This window comes from Dermochelys coriacea, chromosome 10 (genome assembly GCF_009764565.3).
Source record: "Dermochelys coriacea isolate rDerCor1 chromosome 10, rDerCor1.pri.v4, whole genome shotgun sequence".
Classification (NCBI taxonomy): Eukaryota; Metazoa; Chordata; order Testudines; family Dermochelyidae; genus Dermochelys; species Dermochelys coriacea.
This window is the reverse complement of record NC_050077.1, coordinates 21,194,234-21,213,963: the sequence shown is the minus strand read 5'-3', so window position 1 is coordinate 21,213,963 and position 19,730 is coordinate 21,194,234. Positions and strand designations below refer to the sequence as shown.

The window sequence follows — 19,730 nt, the reverse complement described above, 5'->3', positions numbered from 1 at the left end:
CTCCACCCCGGTGGTAAGAGGAGGGAAGAGACATGAGAGAGGGGCATGGCAGAGCAAATTCCAGTATATCCACTTCTCCACTAGCATAAGGTCCCAAAGAGACTTTATGCCAATGGCATAAGTTAAAGCTTTGGGCTGAAGCTTTAACTTGCGCCAGAGATGGGTGGCTGAGAACTGTGGAACTGTAACCAGCTTGTGATAGCTTCCCTGAGAGCTTGGAAGTAGTAAAGAATCAAGCCTGCTGCCTGCAACCCTTTCAGAGGGGGACATTCTGCATGTTATCTGACTAATGGAACCACTGCTCCTACAGCAGCCATTCTGCCAAAGAGGAGGAGCCTAGAGTAGTAGCATGGAGGGGCCAACCCATACAGGACTGGGGTTTCCTTTTCCCATGGGTGGCAAAGATCTGGAAAAGATCTGGAAGTTGCACCCTTTGCCTCCTTTGTCAATTTCTAGGTCTACCACCACTCATTGGACATTGGAAGAAAACTCTGAACTTAATGGAGTTTCCTGGCTTTTATAATATCCTTCTCAGAAAGGTATAATTTACCCTACTCTACTTTCACTAACAATTTTATATTATTCTTTGGAATAAACGTTCTTTGTTCCTTTTCTGCTTTGAATTAGGGATGTAAACTGTTAACCAATAAGCATCAGTCTTATCAGTAAGGTATTCCAGTTAACATTTAAACTCCAGCTGCGGGACTCTGCTGCCACCCGACCCCATGATCCTGGCTGCCCCCCCATCCCAGCTGCCACCCCGCGTGCCTGGGGCTCTGCTGCCATGTCCCATCCCTGCGCCATGGGTGTCCCCATCCCAGGGTCCTGGCTGCGACCCTGCACCCAGGACTCCATGGCACGGAGCAGCAGCAGAGCCCCAGGCATGCGGGGTGGCAACCGGGATCCGTGGCATGGGCCAGCAGCGAGTGGAGTATCCAGGTGTGGGGCTGGCAGCTAGGATCCTGGGCGCGGGGCGGCAACTGGGATCCCGGGCTCATGGGAAGGCAGCAGAGCCTAACATTTAAAAGTTTAATTGGTAAAACATTAATAGTTTAAACATTTACCTTTTTAAAACATTATTTACATCCCTACTTTGAATTCCTCACATAAACTGTGATGGATAACTCGAAATTGTCCTGTTCTTTTGACTACCTCTGAAGCATCTGACATTGGCCACTGTTGGAAGACAGGCTACTGGGCTAATTGGATCATTGGTTTGACCTAGTATGGCCATTCTTATGTATGGTGTATTAAAACTAAATTACAAGCTATCACTTATAGGCTAGGAGGCTCTCTACGGAAGCATGTGATCTGGATCTTGTGCAGGCCGTTTGCAAAGAGCCAACCTAAAGCAAGGTGAGTCAAATTGTGCCTCTCTGCCTTAGGAAGCAACCTACTCGCTCTCTCTCTCTCTCTCTCTCTCTCTCTCTCTCTGTCTTTGGATCTTGCATTAGGCTTCTGGATTGTAAGACATAAAGCAGTGTTATTGTGCCACCTTCCAACAAGGGTACTCCATGTTTTTTTTCCAACTCTCTCTGTATGTGCCATGAACATAACATAAGGCTCTTCTTGAGAAGGATGGGAGCAGGGAAGTGAGTGTTTTGCATAGCTCCTTATCTTTGTCCCATTGAAGACTATGACAAAACACCCAGTGGCTTCTATGAGAGATGGATCAGGCCTATATGAGTTGTATTTTAATGCATTCCTTTATAAGTCATTAGACTTTATGGGTGAAATCCTTTCCCCATCAAAATCAATGAGAGTTTTGCAATTAACTTCAATAAGGCTGTTAGCTTAACCTAGCTACTATTGAAGTCATTGGCAAAACTCTTCAATTGTAGCAAACATCGAACAACATAGCTACCCCCTCTATGGTTATTCTTCCACTGTACCTGTTATCAGCCCTCTGTAATTTAAACATTTGGGGAGGAAGGTGGGGATCAGGAAATTAATTCTGAGTGCCCTGAAATCAGTAACATGACATGATGCTGGAGCCAGCAAAGGCGCTTTCTGATATATTGCCCTGCATGCTGTCCAGGATGGACCATCATAGAATATTTCAGATTATCTTTTGAGATCCTGAACTTTATAGAAAAAGACACAACTGCGTTTCAGCAAATACTGTTTCTAATCACTGAAAGGGACCAGGTTGTTACAGGCAGCAGAAAAGACAGCATTTCTGGGTTAACAAATAATGGGAAATACAAGGTTTATTATGCATGGAAAACACATTGAGAAAACAATTGAGGAACAAAAATCAAAAATCACTGATCAGATTAGGCCCAGAAGAGCAACTGCATGTAAGGAAAAAGTCTTCCCATAGCTAGAGTTGTAGAAACCAAAATATTAACTAATGCAGTCAGGATAAACTCTTCAGAGCAAGGACCATGTCTTCTTTTGTGTTTGGTAATCACTTAGCAGATCTTGGGCACTATCCTAAACTAAACAGAATATAATTACTAATAACAATAATACACCCAAACTTCTGATCCACTATATTTGTCTTCTGTGCACTCTTTTTTCAAGTGTCAAGGATTTGATCCTGAAACAAAATGATGTTATCTTGGAACATATTTTAGAAATTGTAAAGTCAATGTCAGAAGCATATATATGGCCTTCAGTTTTTCCTTCTTGTTGCCAATAATAAAAGTACAAGGCAAGTACATTTCTTAGAGTTGGATGCTTGCTCAGTTATGAACTATATGTGACGTATGAATAATGGTTTTAAGGTTTTAAGACTACTGTTTTAAATAAAATTTCAAGTTTTAAGGTTTAATGATACTTAACAATACATTAGAATTGATATTGTAATTATCTGTGAATGATTATTAATGTAGCTTTGCATCAGCTGTGGAGATTTGCTCACATTATATTTTATATTATCCATATCAACAATATAGCCATTTCATAAATATTAAACATACTCAATTCCCTTCTTGGCTTTATTTTATAATAATAAAACTGGAGTCGGCACTGACATGTACATTTCAAAGGAAGTTATGATATAAAGCAGCAAACAAATTAAAAGGAACAAAGCTACTGAAAAACCATTTGTGATTGAATTTGGTGGATTGCATTTTTTGAAAATATTACCTTACATTGAATAGCATTTCATAATTGCCTAGTAATGCTGTAAAGTGTATTCATAAGCTTTTTAATGTATGCAGCCAACCTCACCACTTTTATCTTGTATCCACTGATTTCTGATGCAGGCTGATAAAGTTAGTATATGGATTAAAAGATGAAATAATAAAAGAGAGGTGATCTTACAGGATGTAACAATATTTTATACCATAAATTTAGCATCAAAAAGTTTCACTCAGCCGGAATGGGAAAGATATGGGTGCATCTGCAGCTTGCAACAGTTTATATCTGACCTTGTATCCGTAGCTGAAATCAGCATATGAATGTATCCATGTTCTTTATCATTGCTCTGATTTTTTTTTTGAGACAACTAACATGGGGGTGGGAACAGACTTAGGAAGATGATTTAGCTTTAAGCTAGCAATTAAGAATTATATTTTGGCATACAAATGCAATTTCTACATATGACATTGTTGGCAAACCAACACTAGAAACAAAAGGTACCTTTTGCCTGCCTTTTAACCAGGTGACTCATGCCACAATACCTTGGGCTTTATAAAGCTGTACATTTCATCTTAAGAAAACAAAAGAGTCCAAACTTTTTTCCAAGCAGAGTTATAACATGGGTGGACTCAGACTTTTCCATCAAGAATCAAGATGTTACAGATTTTAATATCAATGAAACAGTAATGCCTGATGCTGCTGACAATTATTTTTAATAGAAGTATGTTTTACTAAATGTTGGTCAACCCCAAGCAAACTTATAATGATTGTATCTGTCAAAGAGTTTTACATTATTTTAAGATCATGAAAAGGATAAATTGTGAGAACTTGCCACATTAAGAAGATATAACAGATAAAAATATAGCTTGTAAAGTGCCAAGCTAGTCCCAAGTGCTTACTATTGTGAGTGCTCCTTTTGTTCTCAGAGAAACAGTGGAGAGCAGTAAGCATTAACATTTAGTAGCAAGTTTCAGAGTAGCAGCCGTGTTAGTCTGTATTTGCAAAAAGAAAAGGAGTACTTGTGGCACCTTAGAGACTAACAAATTTATTAGAGCATAAGCTTTCGTGAGCTAGTGAGCTGTAGCTCACGAAAGCTTATGCTCTAATAAATTTGTTAGTCTCTAAGGTGCCACAAGTACTCCTTTTCATTTAGTAGCAAGTGTCTGCAGGAATGGACCCTTAGTAAACAATTCTCTTGATGACACAAAGAAGAAATTGAATCACCCAGGAAGTGGAGAAGTTCTTCTAAGAGTCAAATCAGACTTTAATATTAGACCTCATCTGCTAGTGTGTAAATGCTTCCCATGTATAATATGACAATATATCAGAAGTGCCATGAACAACAGCAAGATGATTCTTGTTTTTTACCATGAAAGGTTTTCCTCCTTTCCCCCCCCCTGCTGCTGGTGATGGCTTATCTTAAGTGATCACTCTCCTTACAGTGTGTATGATAAACCCATTGTTTCATGTTCTCTGTGTGTGTATATAAATCTCCCCTCTGTTTTTTCCACCAAATGCATCCGATGAAGTGAGCTGTAGCTCACGAAAGCTTATGCTCTAATAAATTTGTTAGTCTCTAAGGTGCCACAAGTACTCCTTTTCTTTTTGTTTTTTACTGCGTACTTTCCAATTTTGTTGATGTTGTATGGACTGAAACTGCCCATATAATACAATATTATAGCAATCTTCTCTTCAATTGTGAGAACAATTTTTGTTTTATTAATGAGACATTCTTTTAATTAAACTGTGTTATAAACTGTAAAATTTATGCTAAATAGATTTTTAAGAACAGAATTTTAATACCATAATTTTAATTACCACAAAATTAAATAAATCTGTTATAATTAACTATGGTTGTATTTCTCTCAAATACTTTTTACATTGTTAAATATGTTATTAAAATATGCAAAATTTAGCATGCTTTTAATTTTCAGATAAAGACAAATGATTATATATCAAATGGAGAAAAATATGTTCATACTGCACAATAAAGAACGCAATAGCCAAAAAAAGTACCTTTCTTGCACATTCTGAAGTTTCTAATGGTAGTGATCACATGGGGCATTGTGATGGGGTTTCTATCACACAAAGCCCGACTGGGTGAAAAGGACCAAATAAGCTTGTGACAGGCTGTGCCTGGAGGAGCGTCAGGACTGATAATGCTTGAGGCTCCATGTTTGTCACAGAGATCACGGATTCTGTGACTTTCCGTGACTTCTGCAGAGGCCTGTGTGCTTGGCCCGGGGGCCATCTGAGCAGCTCAAGCAGCCTCTGGGCCAGGCAGACCAGCTGCTGCTTGGGCAGTCTTGGACCCTCCCTCACGCCCCAGCAGCAGGTGTTTTTTGGGGGTGGCCTCAGGGTTGGGGGTTGGAGAGCAGGGTGGTGCTTACCGAGGTGGGCTCTCCAGAATGGCAGCAACTCCCCTCCCTCAGCTCCTAGCTCCACATGCTGACTCCGCCTGCAGGCACCGCCCCTACAGCTCCCATTGGCCACGGTTCCCAGCCGTGGAGGCAGCACATGGAGCAAGGAGCTGGGATCGCCGGTTCCCAGGAGCCGCGTAGGGAGTCTGCCCCAGTCCCACCAACCACCACCCCCCTTAGCACCCGTGGAGCCTCCAGGGCTGCCCTTCTGAGTCCCCCCCCCACCCCAAGTTTTAGTTAGGGGTATATAGTAAAAGTCATGGACAGGTCATGGGCCATGAATTTTTGTTTACTGCCCATGACCTGTCCATGACTTTTACTAAAAATAACCTCTGACTAAAACATAGCCTTAATAATGCTCAATGGCTCGATAAAGCCCAGCTGTGAAAGGAGCTGGGACAGGCATAAAGAGAAGAAGCCACTGTAGTCACTCCCCAGAGAGGATGGGAGTTAGCAAGTTACAAGCAGATCTAACAGGAGAGTAAGCCCTGGGATCCTGACTTGGACTATAGACTGGCCATAGCCCAAGAGTGGTTGAAGTAGCTGCAGGGAAAGCTCAAGTGGTAAAACAGGGGTGGATTAGAAGATAAGGTAAAGTAGGAAGGAGACTAAGGAAGCAGCCACAGGGTCTGGGATTATGTAGACTGTGGTTACTAGTTATAGGACCCCTGGGCTGGAACCCAGAGCAGTGAACAGGCCTGGGTTCCCCTACCAGCTACTGCCAAGTGGCACAGATCAGCAGTGGAGCTGAAGACTGCCTGAGACAGTTTGTCCAGAGGGATTTTGACACCCCAGAAGGTGAAAGCTATAGTGACCTGGCCAGATGGCCAAACCATGAAGAGGAGCATCTCAAGTAATGAAGAATCAGTAACCTGACTCCAGAGAGAGAGACCACAGGGTGAGCAACCAAAAGAGGGTTGAGAGCTAATCCCCAGATGTGCCAGAAGGAGGTGATCTAGCAGTGAGTAGCAAACCCTATAACAGGCTAACCCACACCTGGTATAAATTGTCACAGCTCCATTTAAGTCAATGGAAACCCATATGGTTTCAATCCAAATTCCACTGACTTCAATGAGATTTGAAGCCAGCTCTAAATGAATGTGATAGCCCCTGCAAAAAACAACATCCAAAATATCATTCTTACTGATTTCCCAAGGAAATCATAGCTGACCAGAAACATTTTAAAATCAAGAAGAGATCCATGGAGCCTACTGGAACAACTTTTGGTGCACAGTGCTGACTTCACACCAAGGACACACTCCTGTAGTCCTCACACCACCAAAATTAGGTCCCAGTCCTGCAAAGATTTACATGTGTGCTTAACTGTATGTACTGTGACTCATTCCATTAAAGTCAACAGGATTCACTGTGTATAGAGTTAATCAATGGGTAAGTCTGCAATATTGGTGGCCTTACCATCAGATTGAGGACAGATCTGCAGCTGGTAAAAATGTAAATGGTATAAATGTCATAGCTCCATGAAAATCAATGAAATGGTGATAACTTACACCAGCTGAGGCTCTATCCCCATCTCAATGCAGTGTCACTATGGTCATTGAGCACCAATATTTTACAAGCCACCAGTAGAGAACATACTTCTGCTTTTAACATTATAATTTAAGTTAATGACTGTAGTCACTGCTTAAAGAGGTATTTATCCTACTTCCCCCACTTCCCCAATAAACTGATAAGATCATCTTTTCAGATTCTAAGTGTAACAGATATGACAATATCTTGCAATATCCCAGGCAAACTATAGAATTGTTATTCCTTACTGAATGAAGCATTTTAGGAATTCATTGTATTAAAAATGCAAATATTTATGTAGTATTGAGGGGCCTGTATGTAATTCTATGGTGGGAAGGGGACCACAGTCCTCCAGGAACTAAGAATGGTGTGAGGTAGTTAGACAAATTCACTCAGGTTATAGCATTTCCAAGAGAGGTTGGCATATACTGGTTCAAACTCAATTTTCCAAGGAAAAACAAAGGATTTTTTGATAAATAGCCTGAGTTAAAACTGACTCAGTCCCTTCATTCTTATCCAGCAAACAGGGAAGACCTTCCAGCCAAGGAAAGGGCATTTATCCTTAGGGAAGAGAAAGAAGGATTGGCAGGTGCCAGAGCTCTTACTGGAGTTGTGGGGGATCTCTGATAAGCTAAATAGCATATGTGTAGGTTCTTTTATTGTTTTTAATATGTTTTCTCTGTAATGCTTTTACCTTAAGAATTAGTGTGGTTGCTTAGAAATAGGTATATGGTAACTTAGCTGTGGGTAATTACAATGTGGATACCCTTTGAAGAATAAGCAAAGCACAGATGCAGTCCTATTTTTGCGGTCTGCCTTGCTGGGGAAGAATAAAGTAGGCAGGATACTGTACAGCTGGGAAAAACCCTGGTAAGCAGGGAGAGGTGACAGCTAGGGTGTTGGAAGCCTGAGAATGGGTGCCCTTGCTGCATCACAGAAGGGGAATACAAGTGCAGTTGCCCTGAACTGTGACAATAATTAACTTCCTTGAAAATATTTACTGGTTTTTTTTCAAGAAGGTTCATAACATCTTATTATAAATCAGTATAATATATCTGTATTAAAATATGAAATGTAAACGAGTTACATTTTATATTAATGATTAACAGAAAGTGGTTAACACAAATTCATAACTAATTAAACAGTGAGTTATAATAACTGATTGAATCCATGTAGGAGATCAATGAAGTGCACATTCACTTACTGTAATTTTAGACTGGAAGCTTGTGCTTCCAACATGGGAGTCTTGGAGTTCTCAGATTCATCTCTGTAACCATAATTATATTAACAAAAATCCCCTCAGCAACCTGCAAATGCTATAAATCCCACAGTATGTGCATAATTTAAACTAAAGTCAGGAGCTGGAAATGAATTTACAGTAGTTTAAAAAGTTGTCTCTAGGTAGTGCAGATTGTGGCTTTAACCTCAATCAGAAATTACAAGACATAAAAATATATTGTGCTCCTTTGGTGGTGGTGATAGTTGTAGATTTCTCTTGGAAGAAGTTGAATTTGTTTTACTAAGTGAATGATATAAAACGAGTGTTTATCCACTCATTGTAGATAACAGGCAAAATGCAGTAAATAGCTGTGTCCTATATACCAGGGCCACCTTAACCATAGAAGTTTTTTTGCATAGGAGTCTTGATGCATCAATTAGTCTAGATTATTTGAAGTATCTGATCTTTAGAAATAGTTTTAAACTGCTTTCCAGCTAGGTTGTATACGCCCTAGTAAAACAATTTCTTACATAATGACACTAATGACTAAGGCCTAAATTTAAATTTCTAAATTGAGTGCCAATATTGCACACATATTCACATGCTTAACTTTAAGCACATGAGCAGTTCCACTGAAGTCAGAGACATGATTAAAAGTTAAGCACAGGCATAAGTGGTTGCAGCATGGGAGGCCCTGGAACAACATTTTCCCTTCCAGTTAATTGTTCCTCTTAGCTTAAGCGTTTGGGGTTTTTCTTTGATTAAAATTACCTGCTTTTTTTGTCTGGACTTAAATTTTACAACAGTAGGGTTTTACAGCTGAGTGTCAGAAACAGCTGGTACTATCAATGGCTTTAGCGTATGCTAAAGGGGAAAAAGAGAACAGATTATAAAAAATGGATTAGAAGAATGATGACAAATGAGAAATCTATGGATTCCTTTGAGGGCCTATGAAACCCTTCATCTGTATTTAGCTCCAAATCAGCAGATTATCAGCTATATACAGCAATGCAGCATAAAATCTCCTTGGTAGAGTATTTCATTCTTTCTCTGAACAATTTTCATGTACTTGATTATTTAAATGGATAGATAGGTGTGTCCTCTCTTTAAAGTCACTTGTCTTCTCTTTTAGTTCATGCATTTGGATTATCTGAAGGCTTATTTGGTTTTACTATTTATCAGCAGTTAGTGAAAACTTTTAAATTGTGGTGATATATGAGCAAAATAGGAAAATAAAAAACTAATACAGCCCCAGCTCCATGTCTATCCCACCCACTACAACAGCAGTGTCTGCCCTGTTCTTGTTCTTTCCTAAATCATCACTTCCCCACTCCCAACTATGTTGTAGAATCTCTTTCAAGTCAGCAGTCTACAACCTATTCCCCATACTGACTACACAGTCCCCTCTCCCATCCACAGTACTCTTGCTTCTCACAAGCATGCCAGTCCTGAGCCTTGAACCTATGCTAGCAGTTTCACTCGCTCTCATTCTTCCCTGACTCTGGCCCTCTAATCAACAGTTCCAGTGCAGGTTTTAGAGTAGCAACCGTGTTAGTCTGTATTCGCAAAAAGAAAAGGAGTACTTGTGGCACCTTAGAGACTAACAAATTTATTTGAGCATAAGCTGTCGTGAGCTACAGCTCACTTCACTTTCATTGGAACGCCCATCAGCTGGCTAACATCAGATACCCCTTTGGTGTCTCAACACCTCCTGTTATCCTTGCTCAGCAGATGTGAGTGGCCTCTTTCCAGTAAAGGCTGGGTTCTTGGACTCCACTTGCATCTTCTGCCTGGAAGAAGTTAAGCAACCAAAGAAGAACATATGGAGAATACACTCTAATTCCTCTGGGCAACAGCCAATACATAACTAGGTCCAGAATAGCATTTTACTATAACTCTGTAGCCTGAATGCTGAGTAGAGGATGCAAATAATCATGTACTCAGTCCTTCGTATATTTCCATATAGCTGCATATTGATGACAGTGGAAGTTTAAGGCCAGATCAAGGACAGTATTTTACTCAGAATAATAACTTTGCAAATTCTCAATAATGGCAAGTTAACTAACTGTGCAATTACATGGTCAACAAATATCATGTCAGTAAACTTAATACATAGTATTGGGGCTCCAAGGACTTTCCATTTACAGGAGTAGCAACCTTTAGATCTGCTCTAAAATGTAGTCTCTTCATGATGCCTCCACACTTAATTCCTATTAGCAACAATAAGATGTATGCATAAGCAAAAATATTCTAGAAACATGTCAGGATTTAATGAATCATCTGAGGTAAACATTTTTGTCGCAAATGTATTTTTTTTAAACATTAAAATAACTCATTTACCACAGGCATGTTTTATTTATTGCTTACGCATTCTAAATAAATAGAGGCAACTGCTGAAAATTCTTGCAAATCCTAACTTTTTTTTCTGCCAGTATCAAGTAACTGATATAAGTGCTGATCCTGCTGTCACTGGTGGCCACAGTAATATTTTCTCTGGGAGCAAGATCAGGGTCATTATAAATGTTGCTTCAATATACTCTACAATAAATTTGTATATAATATAGTTCACTCTATTTATATGCCTGGATATTGCATGAACATATTTTGCAGTCAACTTCCTACTTCTTCTTATCAGACCCAATTCAGTACAACACAAAGCAGATACTTAACTTCTAACTACTAGCCTTAGAACAAAACAGCGTTTCTTCATTTTTTGTTTGTTTGCATCAAAAATGTTAAAGAAAAAAGCAGAAATGTATACCATCACCTGGCAGACCAGTCCATTGAAAATATTTTCACATTAAATGAAACAGTAATATTATAGTACCATCTGTGGCAGAATTGGAGATAGACCCCCAAATCTCCTGACACAGTACAATGCTCTGTAACTACTAGGCCATGTTTCCTCTCCACTGTCCATTTCTGATGCACTTTTTTACTTGTTCAAAAGCAAGTTGCATTTGAGGCTACTTGGTTGTTTTTAAAATGTCAATCTGTCACTATTTTATATTTGTAGATGGGATTTTGTCATGTGATGACACTGAAAATGGCATAATCTCAGGATAGACAGTTATCTAGTAACTTGTCATTTGTGTGCACAAATATCTGCTTTGTGTATGCAGTCGTAGTAATTGCAGTTCTGCGTGAAGAAAAGGAGGACTTGTGGCATTTTAGAGACTAACAAATTCATTTGATCATAAGGTTTCGTGAGCTACAGCTTATGCTCAAATAAATTTGTTAGTCTCTAAGGTGCCACAAGTACTCCTTTTACTTTTTGCGGATACAGACTAACACGGCTGCTACTCTGAGTTCTGCATGAGTCACGCAGTTTTTCACAGGACCTCAGATTTTGCTTGTTTGAAAAGAGGTCCTGAAAGTTATTGCCAACTTTGTTATATTCTGCTAGTTTACTACTAGAGCTGGGGGTTTCTATCTTCAGGAAAAAATTACCAGTTTTCAGGTTCTTGGGGTTTTTTGAAGAAAAATCAAATTGTTCCACAGAAAAAGGTTTTCCACAAAAATTTTCATTAAGTTGAAAAACCAATTTTCATCCAAAAAATCAGGTTTTTTGAAAGAGAATTTTTGACCAGCACTATATTAGGAAGCCTAAACACAATGATTATCCAGAATGTCAGCATCCTTTGTTTACTGTTTTTCTCCTTTTGTATAGCACAAGTCAATATATACATTTTTCAGCTATCTAACTGCTGCATCATTGAGGCTAGCAAGGTACTGCAGTCCACAAGATTGGAGGGTGATTGTGCACTCCTTCACCACATGTTTGATCATCTGACAGTCCCACTGAAGAGTGCTAAGCCAAATTTCTGCACTGGGCAGTCACTCTGGCTGTTCCAGTCTGCAACATGGGATGCAGATCCTGGACTATGCTTAACAGGTGGATGTAAGTTAGGGCTTCTGAAATTCATCTGCATGGCTGTCTCTCTATGCAAGAGTTGCTGCCACTCTGCAAGGTCCTAGCCCATGACCCTGATATGCCATTGTTCATCCTAGATTGACACTAGACTGGCATGAATGGCTGCCATGAAAGGATGTTGCAAAGTCAATCATAGCATGTCAGCAGGAACTGCAGGTATGGGTGTCTTCTTCCGGGCAGATCTTCTTGTAGGAAGTGTGCATTGTTTATTTACACCTATTGGAATCATTGTCAGCCTGGTGTGCAGCGGGTTGCTTTCATCCATCACAGCCCTCCCCGCAGTTTTAAGGGTAATGGCATCTCATCAAAATTTTGAGGGAGCTATATGAGCCAACACATATAAATTAGATGTTAATGTGTGGCTAAAGCAGCCACCAAAAATATGGGTAGCTGTGTTCAGCTTCAAATCAATGAGATGCGTATGCTGGCTCCCTCCACCCCGACGGCTCCACAATATTCCACTCTAGCACATAACAGCAATAGGACTGAGGTTTGTCAAACATTTGCCTCTACTTCCCAGCTTCTCTCCTGCTAGTTTCTGGATCAAGGCAGTTTGTCAGGTGATCTTTAGGGGATATTTCTTCTGCCTTCTCATGCTGCTCCCCCCCCATAAGTAGCATAAAGCAGAACAAACGCAGATAAAATACAGTACACAGGTTTGCATTCTAAGCCTACTGTTTTGACAAACTAACCGTATACAACGGTATGGAACATGTTATTTTAACACATAATCGCTTCAAAAGAATCATCCTCTTTCTAAATATCCAGTGTCCCAAATGGAAAAAATGGCTAAACACATAATTCTTTTCAATACATTGAAACTCCTTTATAATCACCACTATATGGAGTCCAGAACTTTGGCCTTTATAACACTGGCCACTTACTACAGTATAACAGAATATATCCTTCACATAAGCGCTGCCAATTCACTTGCACTTACACATTCCTGTAGTTAATAATAAAAAATTACAATAAAAAAATTGGTTTCAGAGTAGCAGCCGTGTTAGTCTGTATTCGCAAAAAGAAAAGGAGTACTTGTGGCACCTTAGAGACTAACAAATTTATTAGAGCATAAGCTTTCGTGAGCTCACGAAAGCTTATGCTCTAATAAATTTGTTAGTCTCTAAGGTGCCACAAGTACTCCTTTTCTTTTTAATAAAAAAAATTAAAATTCAAAAATAACCCATAACTCTCCCAACTCAATTAAAATTTAGACAATTTATACAAACAATTCTCACCTTAGGAAAAAAATCCATAATGTAGAGGTAGTTTCATTTTTTAGCCACCTATAGCTGGGGGAATTTGCAGGTTCCCATCAATGCACTAGGAAGGCGGTTGACTACTTCAGGGTGAGTTATTACTATGGAACTGAGATTTTGCCGATCTGTAGGACAGTGTGTAACACTAACGTAACCATTTGTTTCACTATGCTGTCAGACTGAGATTTAGGAATAGTAGTGGGAAACATATTCCAGAGATGAGGAGCAGAGCTTCAAAGACTCTAGACTCACACTGCATCTACGTTATGATCTTGACAAGATAAATAAATTACCAACCCCTAACGTAATAATCAATGGGAAAAATATGACAAAAGAAGATTGATCCACTATGCTGCTCTCTTAAGAATTACGAAAGTTTAAAAGAAATTAACAAAAACATATAACACAAGATTTTGCAACAAGGTTTAATATTTTCCTGACTTCCAAATGTCTATATATTTTAAATAGAATTATCCACTAATTAATTTTCTTTAATATTTCCTGTTAAGCCCCTTGAATGCTATGTTATTTGGTGAATGCTTGCTGTTCACTGTCAATTCGCTATTTGGTGGTAATGCAAGTTGATGAAGGAAAATATAGGAAGCTGTTTTGGCTTTAATCCAAAATAAGGCACATTACTAGAAGAGAAATATGGACAGTAACAACCATTAAAGGTCAAAGAAGACTTAAGCAGTGAGCATTTAGCATGTCTGGATTCAGATATGCACAGGACAAAAGTCTGTCCTTCTCCAGATCCATCAAGATGGATACTCAGAAAAAGAAGAATGGCAAACCAAGTAAGTTACAATCCACTGGGCTGCAGAGACATGGGAACTTTTTGCACTTATTCTGAATGATTTTAGCTTTTTGTTGGATTCCTAATCTTGGCAAGTAGCAGAGCTAACTGCAGGCTGCTTAGAAAATCCTTTTCCTTTAGTAAAAAGTCGTCTAAAGACTTAAGCACGCTCTTTTTCAATGTCAGAGTTCATGCAAGGTATTTCATTTTGATAGAGTTCTTCTTTCTGAAGCAGCTTCAGTATGATTTGGCAGCATCAGCAAAGTGGCATTTCAAGAGATCAGAAAGAGCAAATGAATAATCGCTCAAATTAAAACTCTTGAATAATACTTTGCTTTTAAAAATTAATCTTTAATACATTTGAAAAAAAATTCTATGAAAAGTACATAGTGGCTATGAAACTATTCCCTGTCTTCTTGCATCATGGAACAATACAAGAGGGATGACTTCAAGGAACTTGTGACAGCAATTTTCAGTCTCAGTTTGAGGTGTTTCTGAAGATTGTAACTTTAAAGTATTACTACTACAGTAGCCATCAGCTGATGCAGTAATTTTGTACCACTTCATCTGCTCTACATATGTAGTAACTTGTGATTAGACTTATGAACCATACTCAAGTTTCAGATTTATTTGCTTGCAAAAACATATTTTAAAAGATTGCTCATTTCTTTAACATTAGCACTGGGTAATACCGTACTGTTACAGGTTGGTGATTGTGCTGCCAGATTTTCTAGTTTTTCATAACTCCACCATAAACATTTCAAACTGCTAAAATATTTGATGTAGAAAACTGCCTTCTACCAATTTCACAAATATTTTTTCATAAAGGATTTCACTCTGTACCCTACATATTCACTTGACAGAATGTAATAGCTTCTAAAGCACCAGTTAATTCTGTTGAGTGGCTTAATCCCATTTTGTCTAAGTATGTATTTTCATGACTGATTATAATGGCACAAAAGTAATGAAGATTTATCAGTTATATAATAAACATATTTAAAATTGTTTATGTAACTATGATAAACCTGACAAGAATATCATGCTAATGTCTGCATACATTTCAGATTTCATTTCCATTTCCTTATGTAACATGAAAAGCAAAGAAAATGAAATACAAAGGGGCAGATCCTCGGCTTGTGTAAATTGTCAGATGAGCCTATGGTATTGTGCATCAATTGAGGATTGGCACCAAAAAGTCTAAGGTACTTTTAAAAAATGAACTCAGATCCTGGTTCTGCAAACATGTACCATCATTGAGTTAAACATGGTACCTAAAATTGATAAATCTAAGAAATACGAGGTTAATAAAGATCTGCTGTTTTGCGCTTGTATACCGCAGTATATAAGGTACTGTCTGTTAAACGCCCAGTGTGAAGATTTCTGAAATACCCAGAAATGAGCAATGAAATAAGAAGTTGTGCATTTCCTGGCTTTTGTCTGTAACCTAGATTCTTAACCTTATTTTAATATATGGGGGTGAATGGGGTTGCACCTAATTGTTTTACCACTATGCACCTTCCCTGCTTGAAAACCTGATCATAGGAAGGAGGTGCCTCTCCTTTTATTCAAAGAAAACCAAACAGCATATACTCCTGGGGGAATTCTGCACCACTGTGCAATACAGAATTTTGCAGAAATTAATGTTGTGCATGCAGAATTTCCTTTTTCCCTCTCACAGAAATGGACTTTAGAGATGTTGGATGCCACTAGGGGCCACTGGACCCAGCAGAGCCCAGCTCACAAATAGAAGACAAGGCTGGGGGGAGGAAACTGGAGGGTTACCAGCAGCTGCAGTTCCCAGCTTGCCCTGAAAGAAGGAGGCGGTGGCATGCAGGAAAGTCCGTGCAAGCCTGGGACCCAGCATCCCTCTGGATCTATGGCCTCTAGGGAGTAGAGGCTGTGAGTGTCTGGGCTGAGGGGGGCCATGGCTGGGTTCTAGGGGGTTGGGGGTGTGAGTGTCTGGGCTGGCAGGGACATGTCTGGGTTCTGGGGGGAAAGGGGTGTGAGTGTCTGGCACTCTCGCCCCCTGGCTGGGCTTTGGGGGGCGGGGATGGAATATGAGCATCTGGCCGGGCTCTGGGGGCAGACGGGGTGTGAGTGTCTGGCCCCCCAGCAGGGCTCAGGGTGCGGAGGGGGCAGAGAAACAGGAACTGGGTTGTTACAGGGGTTTCTTTAACTCTCTACTACTGAGGAAATTGTGTGACTTGCTGACTGGTATTTGGAAAGGAATTACCAAAATAATTGAAACTGGTGTGATTATATAGTGTTATTTTGACAAATAACATTTGCAGAATTTTAAAATCTTGTGTGCAGAATTTTTAATTTTTGGAACAGAATTCCCCCGGGAGTAAGCATAGAATTGGTATATGGAGTGCAGGGATAGATGCAGTGGCTATATCATACACTCCCATCTTTCCATCAAACCTTTGAAAGCTCATATGTGCTCAATGCAGTTAAGGCTCCTTTGGTTGAGACAAGAGTGTAAACTCCCTTTGGAAGCTGGTGTATTTTTGAATGGATGCCAATGGGGGGGGGAATTAGTTGCTTCTGTAAAGCTCTGTAATTTCCCCTCTCAATGGTGCAGGGCAAGTGATTCCTTAGGAAGCTATGCATCCAGATTATAATAGGAGGCCAGGCTTCACCGTACATAGTAGCTTCACTATAAATTGGAGCTTTTCCTCTCTTGATACCTGGTATCCAAAGAAGGGGGAAATCACATCTAGCCTCCACCACTACCCCCAAAGAGTGGTATTTATGAGAAATGCCATTATTTATCTGGGTTCTCTGACCCTCCACCCCCCACGTGTTTTACCAGCAGATGGTATGATATGGCTTCAAAACAATTATACAATATGATCCAAGCAAAACCTATTTTCCCAGTCAAAGATGGTCAAACTGTCAGCTCTATATAGTTGAAGAAAGACACATGAAAGACAAATTAGCTGGTGATTTTAAATATACTTAAAACACATCAAGAAGTAAATCCATAATACTTCTGCAGTAGAATGCACATTGTAGATAGACAACACAAAAGAAATTGTCCATTGCAGCCTGCTATTCTGAATTCTGCTATTTTCTTTCACAAACACCTTGAATTTGAACACAGAGAGAGAGAGAGAGAGAGAGAAACCTGCCCAGCAGAAAGGAAAAGTTAATTTGTGCAGGAGAAAGAGCTTTCTTAGGGGGTCTTCCAAGACTGTGGAACAAGCTTGCACAGGATCTAAAAGCCACCTGAAGCCTTGCCACATTCCATACCAAGTGTGAAGTGCACTTTTTTGACATTGCTTTCAATAATACAAGCACATAGCACAGCTACTATAAAATAAAAGAATAAAACAATTCTCCCCTAATTATCTCTTTGGAGAGAGAAAAAGGGATGAAGGGAAGGAACGAGACATGTGTGACAAATACCAGTTACTTACTCTTTACTACATTTCTGGAAGGTGTTCAGACATTATGGTTGTACAATTGGTATAAATACCTACACAGAACATTTTCTTTTTGGACTTTACAGTCTTATTAAACATCCTATAAGTCTTACTATAAACTTGGCTACTTTTGTATTCTCTGTCAAGTATACTGAAACAGTGAATAGGTCATAATCTGAACTGAATGAAAATGCTTTTTTCAATAACAGACAGAGATATGAAATAAATGGCAGCCAACCACCAAAACTAATCCCAAATAAATGCAATAATTTAACTTTAGTTCAATTGAAAATGCCATTTTGACACTATAAAGTCCTTGATGAAATCTAATTCAATAATAAGGCATTATAAGGAATATTTTCTGATTAACAAGAACCCATGTCCTAGCTCCTTTGATCATAATCCTCTCATTCATTCACATGGCAAATCAGTGATAAAATATAATGCAACTTACGCAAATTATTTGCAGGTGGCCTTGTCTCCATGTTTTCATAATGTTGCACATGAACTACAATGTTTAGGTCTCTTTCCATGTGATCTGTTGTGCAAGGATCCTGAGGTCGCATAACATCAGCAAGAGCCCTGAAGAATAAAAATTAAACTCAATTAGAATTAATCTGCAAAATATATCATGCAGTTGCAATGTACTCTGGTCCTTTTAGTTCTTGATATTGTACATTACAATGTATATACTGTAGAGTCACAGTTTAATAGGGGCTCAATCCTGCTCCCATTGATGTCAAAGAGAGTTTTGTCACTGACTTCAGTAGGAGCAGAATTGGCACTAGGTGTATGTCATATAAGTAGCTGATCCATTACTGTGCCATAGAAAATAACTGGTCCCCCTGCAAAAGCCCTGGCCTTAGGCAAAGGAATGATATGGCATGTGTTATTAATATCTTCAGGGTTCAGTGCAAGTGTTTTCAGTTCTGTACCTCGCTGACCATTGTTTGCCTCCTTTGTCACCAGATTTGGACCGTTTTAATCCATTTTTAAAGAGAATGGATATTTTTCCTAGGCACTATGCCCAGTTTAGTTTGTTTTTGTGTAAAATTACATATAGTATCCTAGATACTGCATCTGGTTTATAAATTAATAAATACATTCACTAATGAAAGTCGAGGCAAATGCAGTACAGTTCTTCCTCTGAACCAGTGCGACAGGAATTATTTTCCTAGTTGCTATGTGCTATATTGAAATATCGAAGAATAGCTCCATATAAATGTGTGGGTTACAGATAGAGAAATCGTGAGCTGGATTTTGCTCTTTGGTGCACATAAGATAATCAATAAGATGTTCCCTCATGTTTGTGGACATTTTAATGCTATTAGAATGTGAGATACAATTCTGATTGTGTTACAACCTGATGATACTGTAAAAAGTTAGAAGAAAGTAACCAAAATTATTTAAGGTACTGAAGCAACACTTCAATATGAAGCAATACTTATACAGCAAGAGTAGCAGAGCTGTCTTACATAACTGAAAAAAAGGCCACTAGCAGAGATCTCATAGGTGTATGTACAATATGATCCTGAAAGGAAATGATTATATTACAAACCACAGTTTGAAAACAAGTTATGGACTGAAGCTGGGAGACCACTCATATCTAATTAATGTATGCAGAATTTGTTTATACAAAATAAATTGTTTGTCAGCATTATAGATTTAATTCAAGAGGCAGCTGGACACATTTTTGGAAAAGGAAGAAATGCAAATGACAGGTCTCGCCTTCATTCTGGGAGTTAAAATGGTGTAATCTCATGCATGGATTAGTATTTCCCAAGTCTAGGAGACCAGGCTTTTAGAGATGGCCTTTTTGTTGCCTTTAATGTTACTGTAAAATATTATTCATTATATACTCTAAATAACATCCCACATGCTACCAGATTAACTGTTCCCTGTGTTTGAAAATACCAGTGAAGTCTTCACTATTTCAAAGGGGGTTCAGGGAGTTAGGTATCCAACTCCTATTATTTTAAACTGCTCTTAAAATCCAAACCTTAGAAAATCTGGGCACATTTAGATTGTCTAATACTAATTCAAAAGCAATACTGTTTGCT

General features: G+C 39.0%; 1 protein-coding gene across 2 annotated transcripts in view; it reads right to left on the bottom strand.

Moving 5' to 3' along the window:
* The window catches only part of SHISA9 (shisa family member 9), a 249,914-nt gene that overhangs the window by 223,651 nt on the left and 6,533 nt on the right, over nucleotides 1-19,730 (bottom strand). For both annotated transcript variants that reach the window (XM_043493851.1, XM_038419502.2), the window contains exon 2: nucleotides 18,125-18,252. In XM_043493851.1, the coding sequence (XP_043349786.1) occupies nucleotides 18,125-18,252 (128 nt within the window). The remainder of the gene's footprint in view (nucleotides 1-18,124; nucleotides 18,253-19,730) is intronic.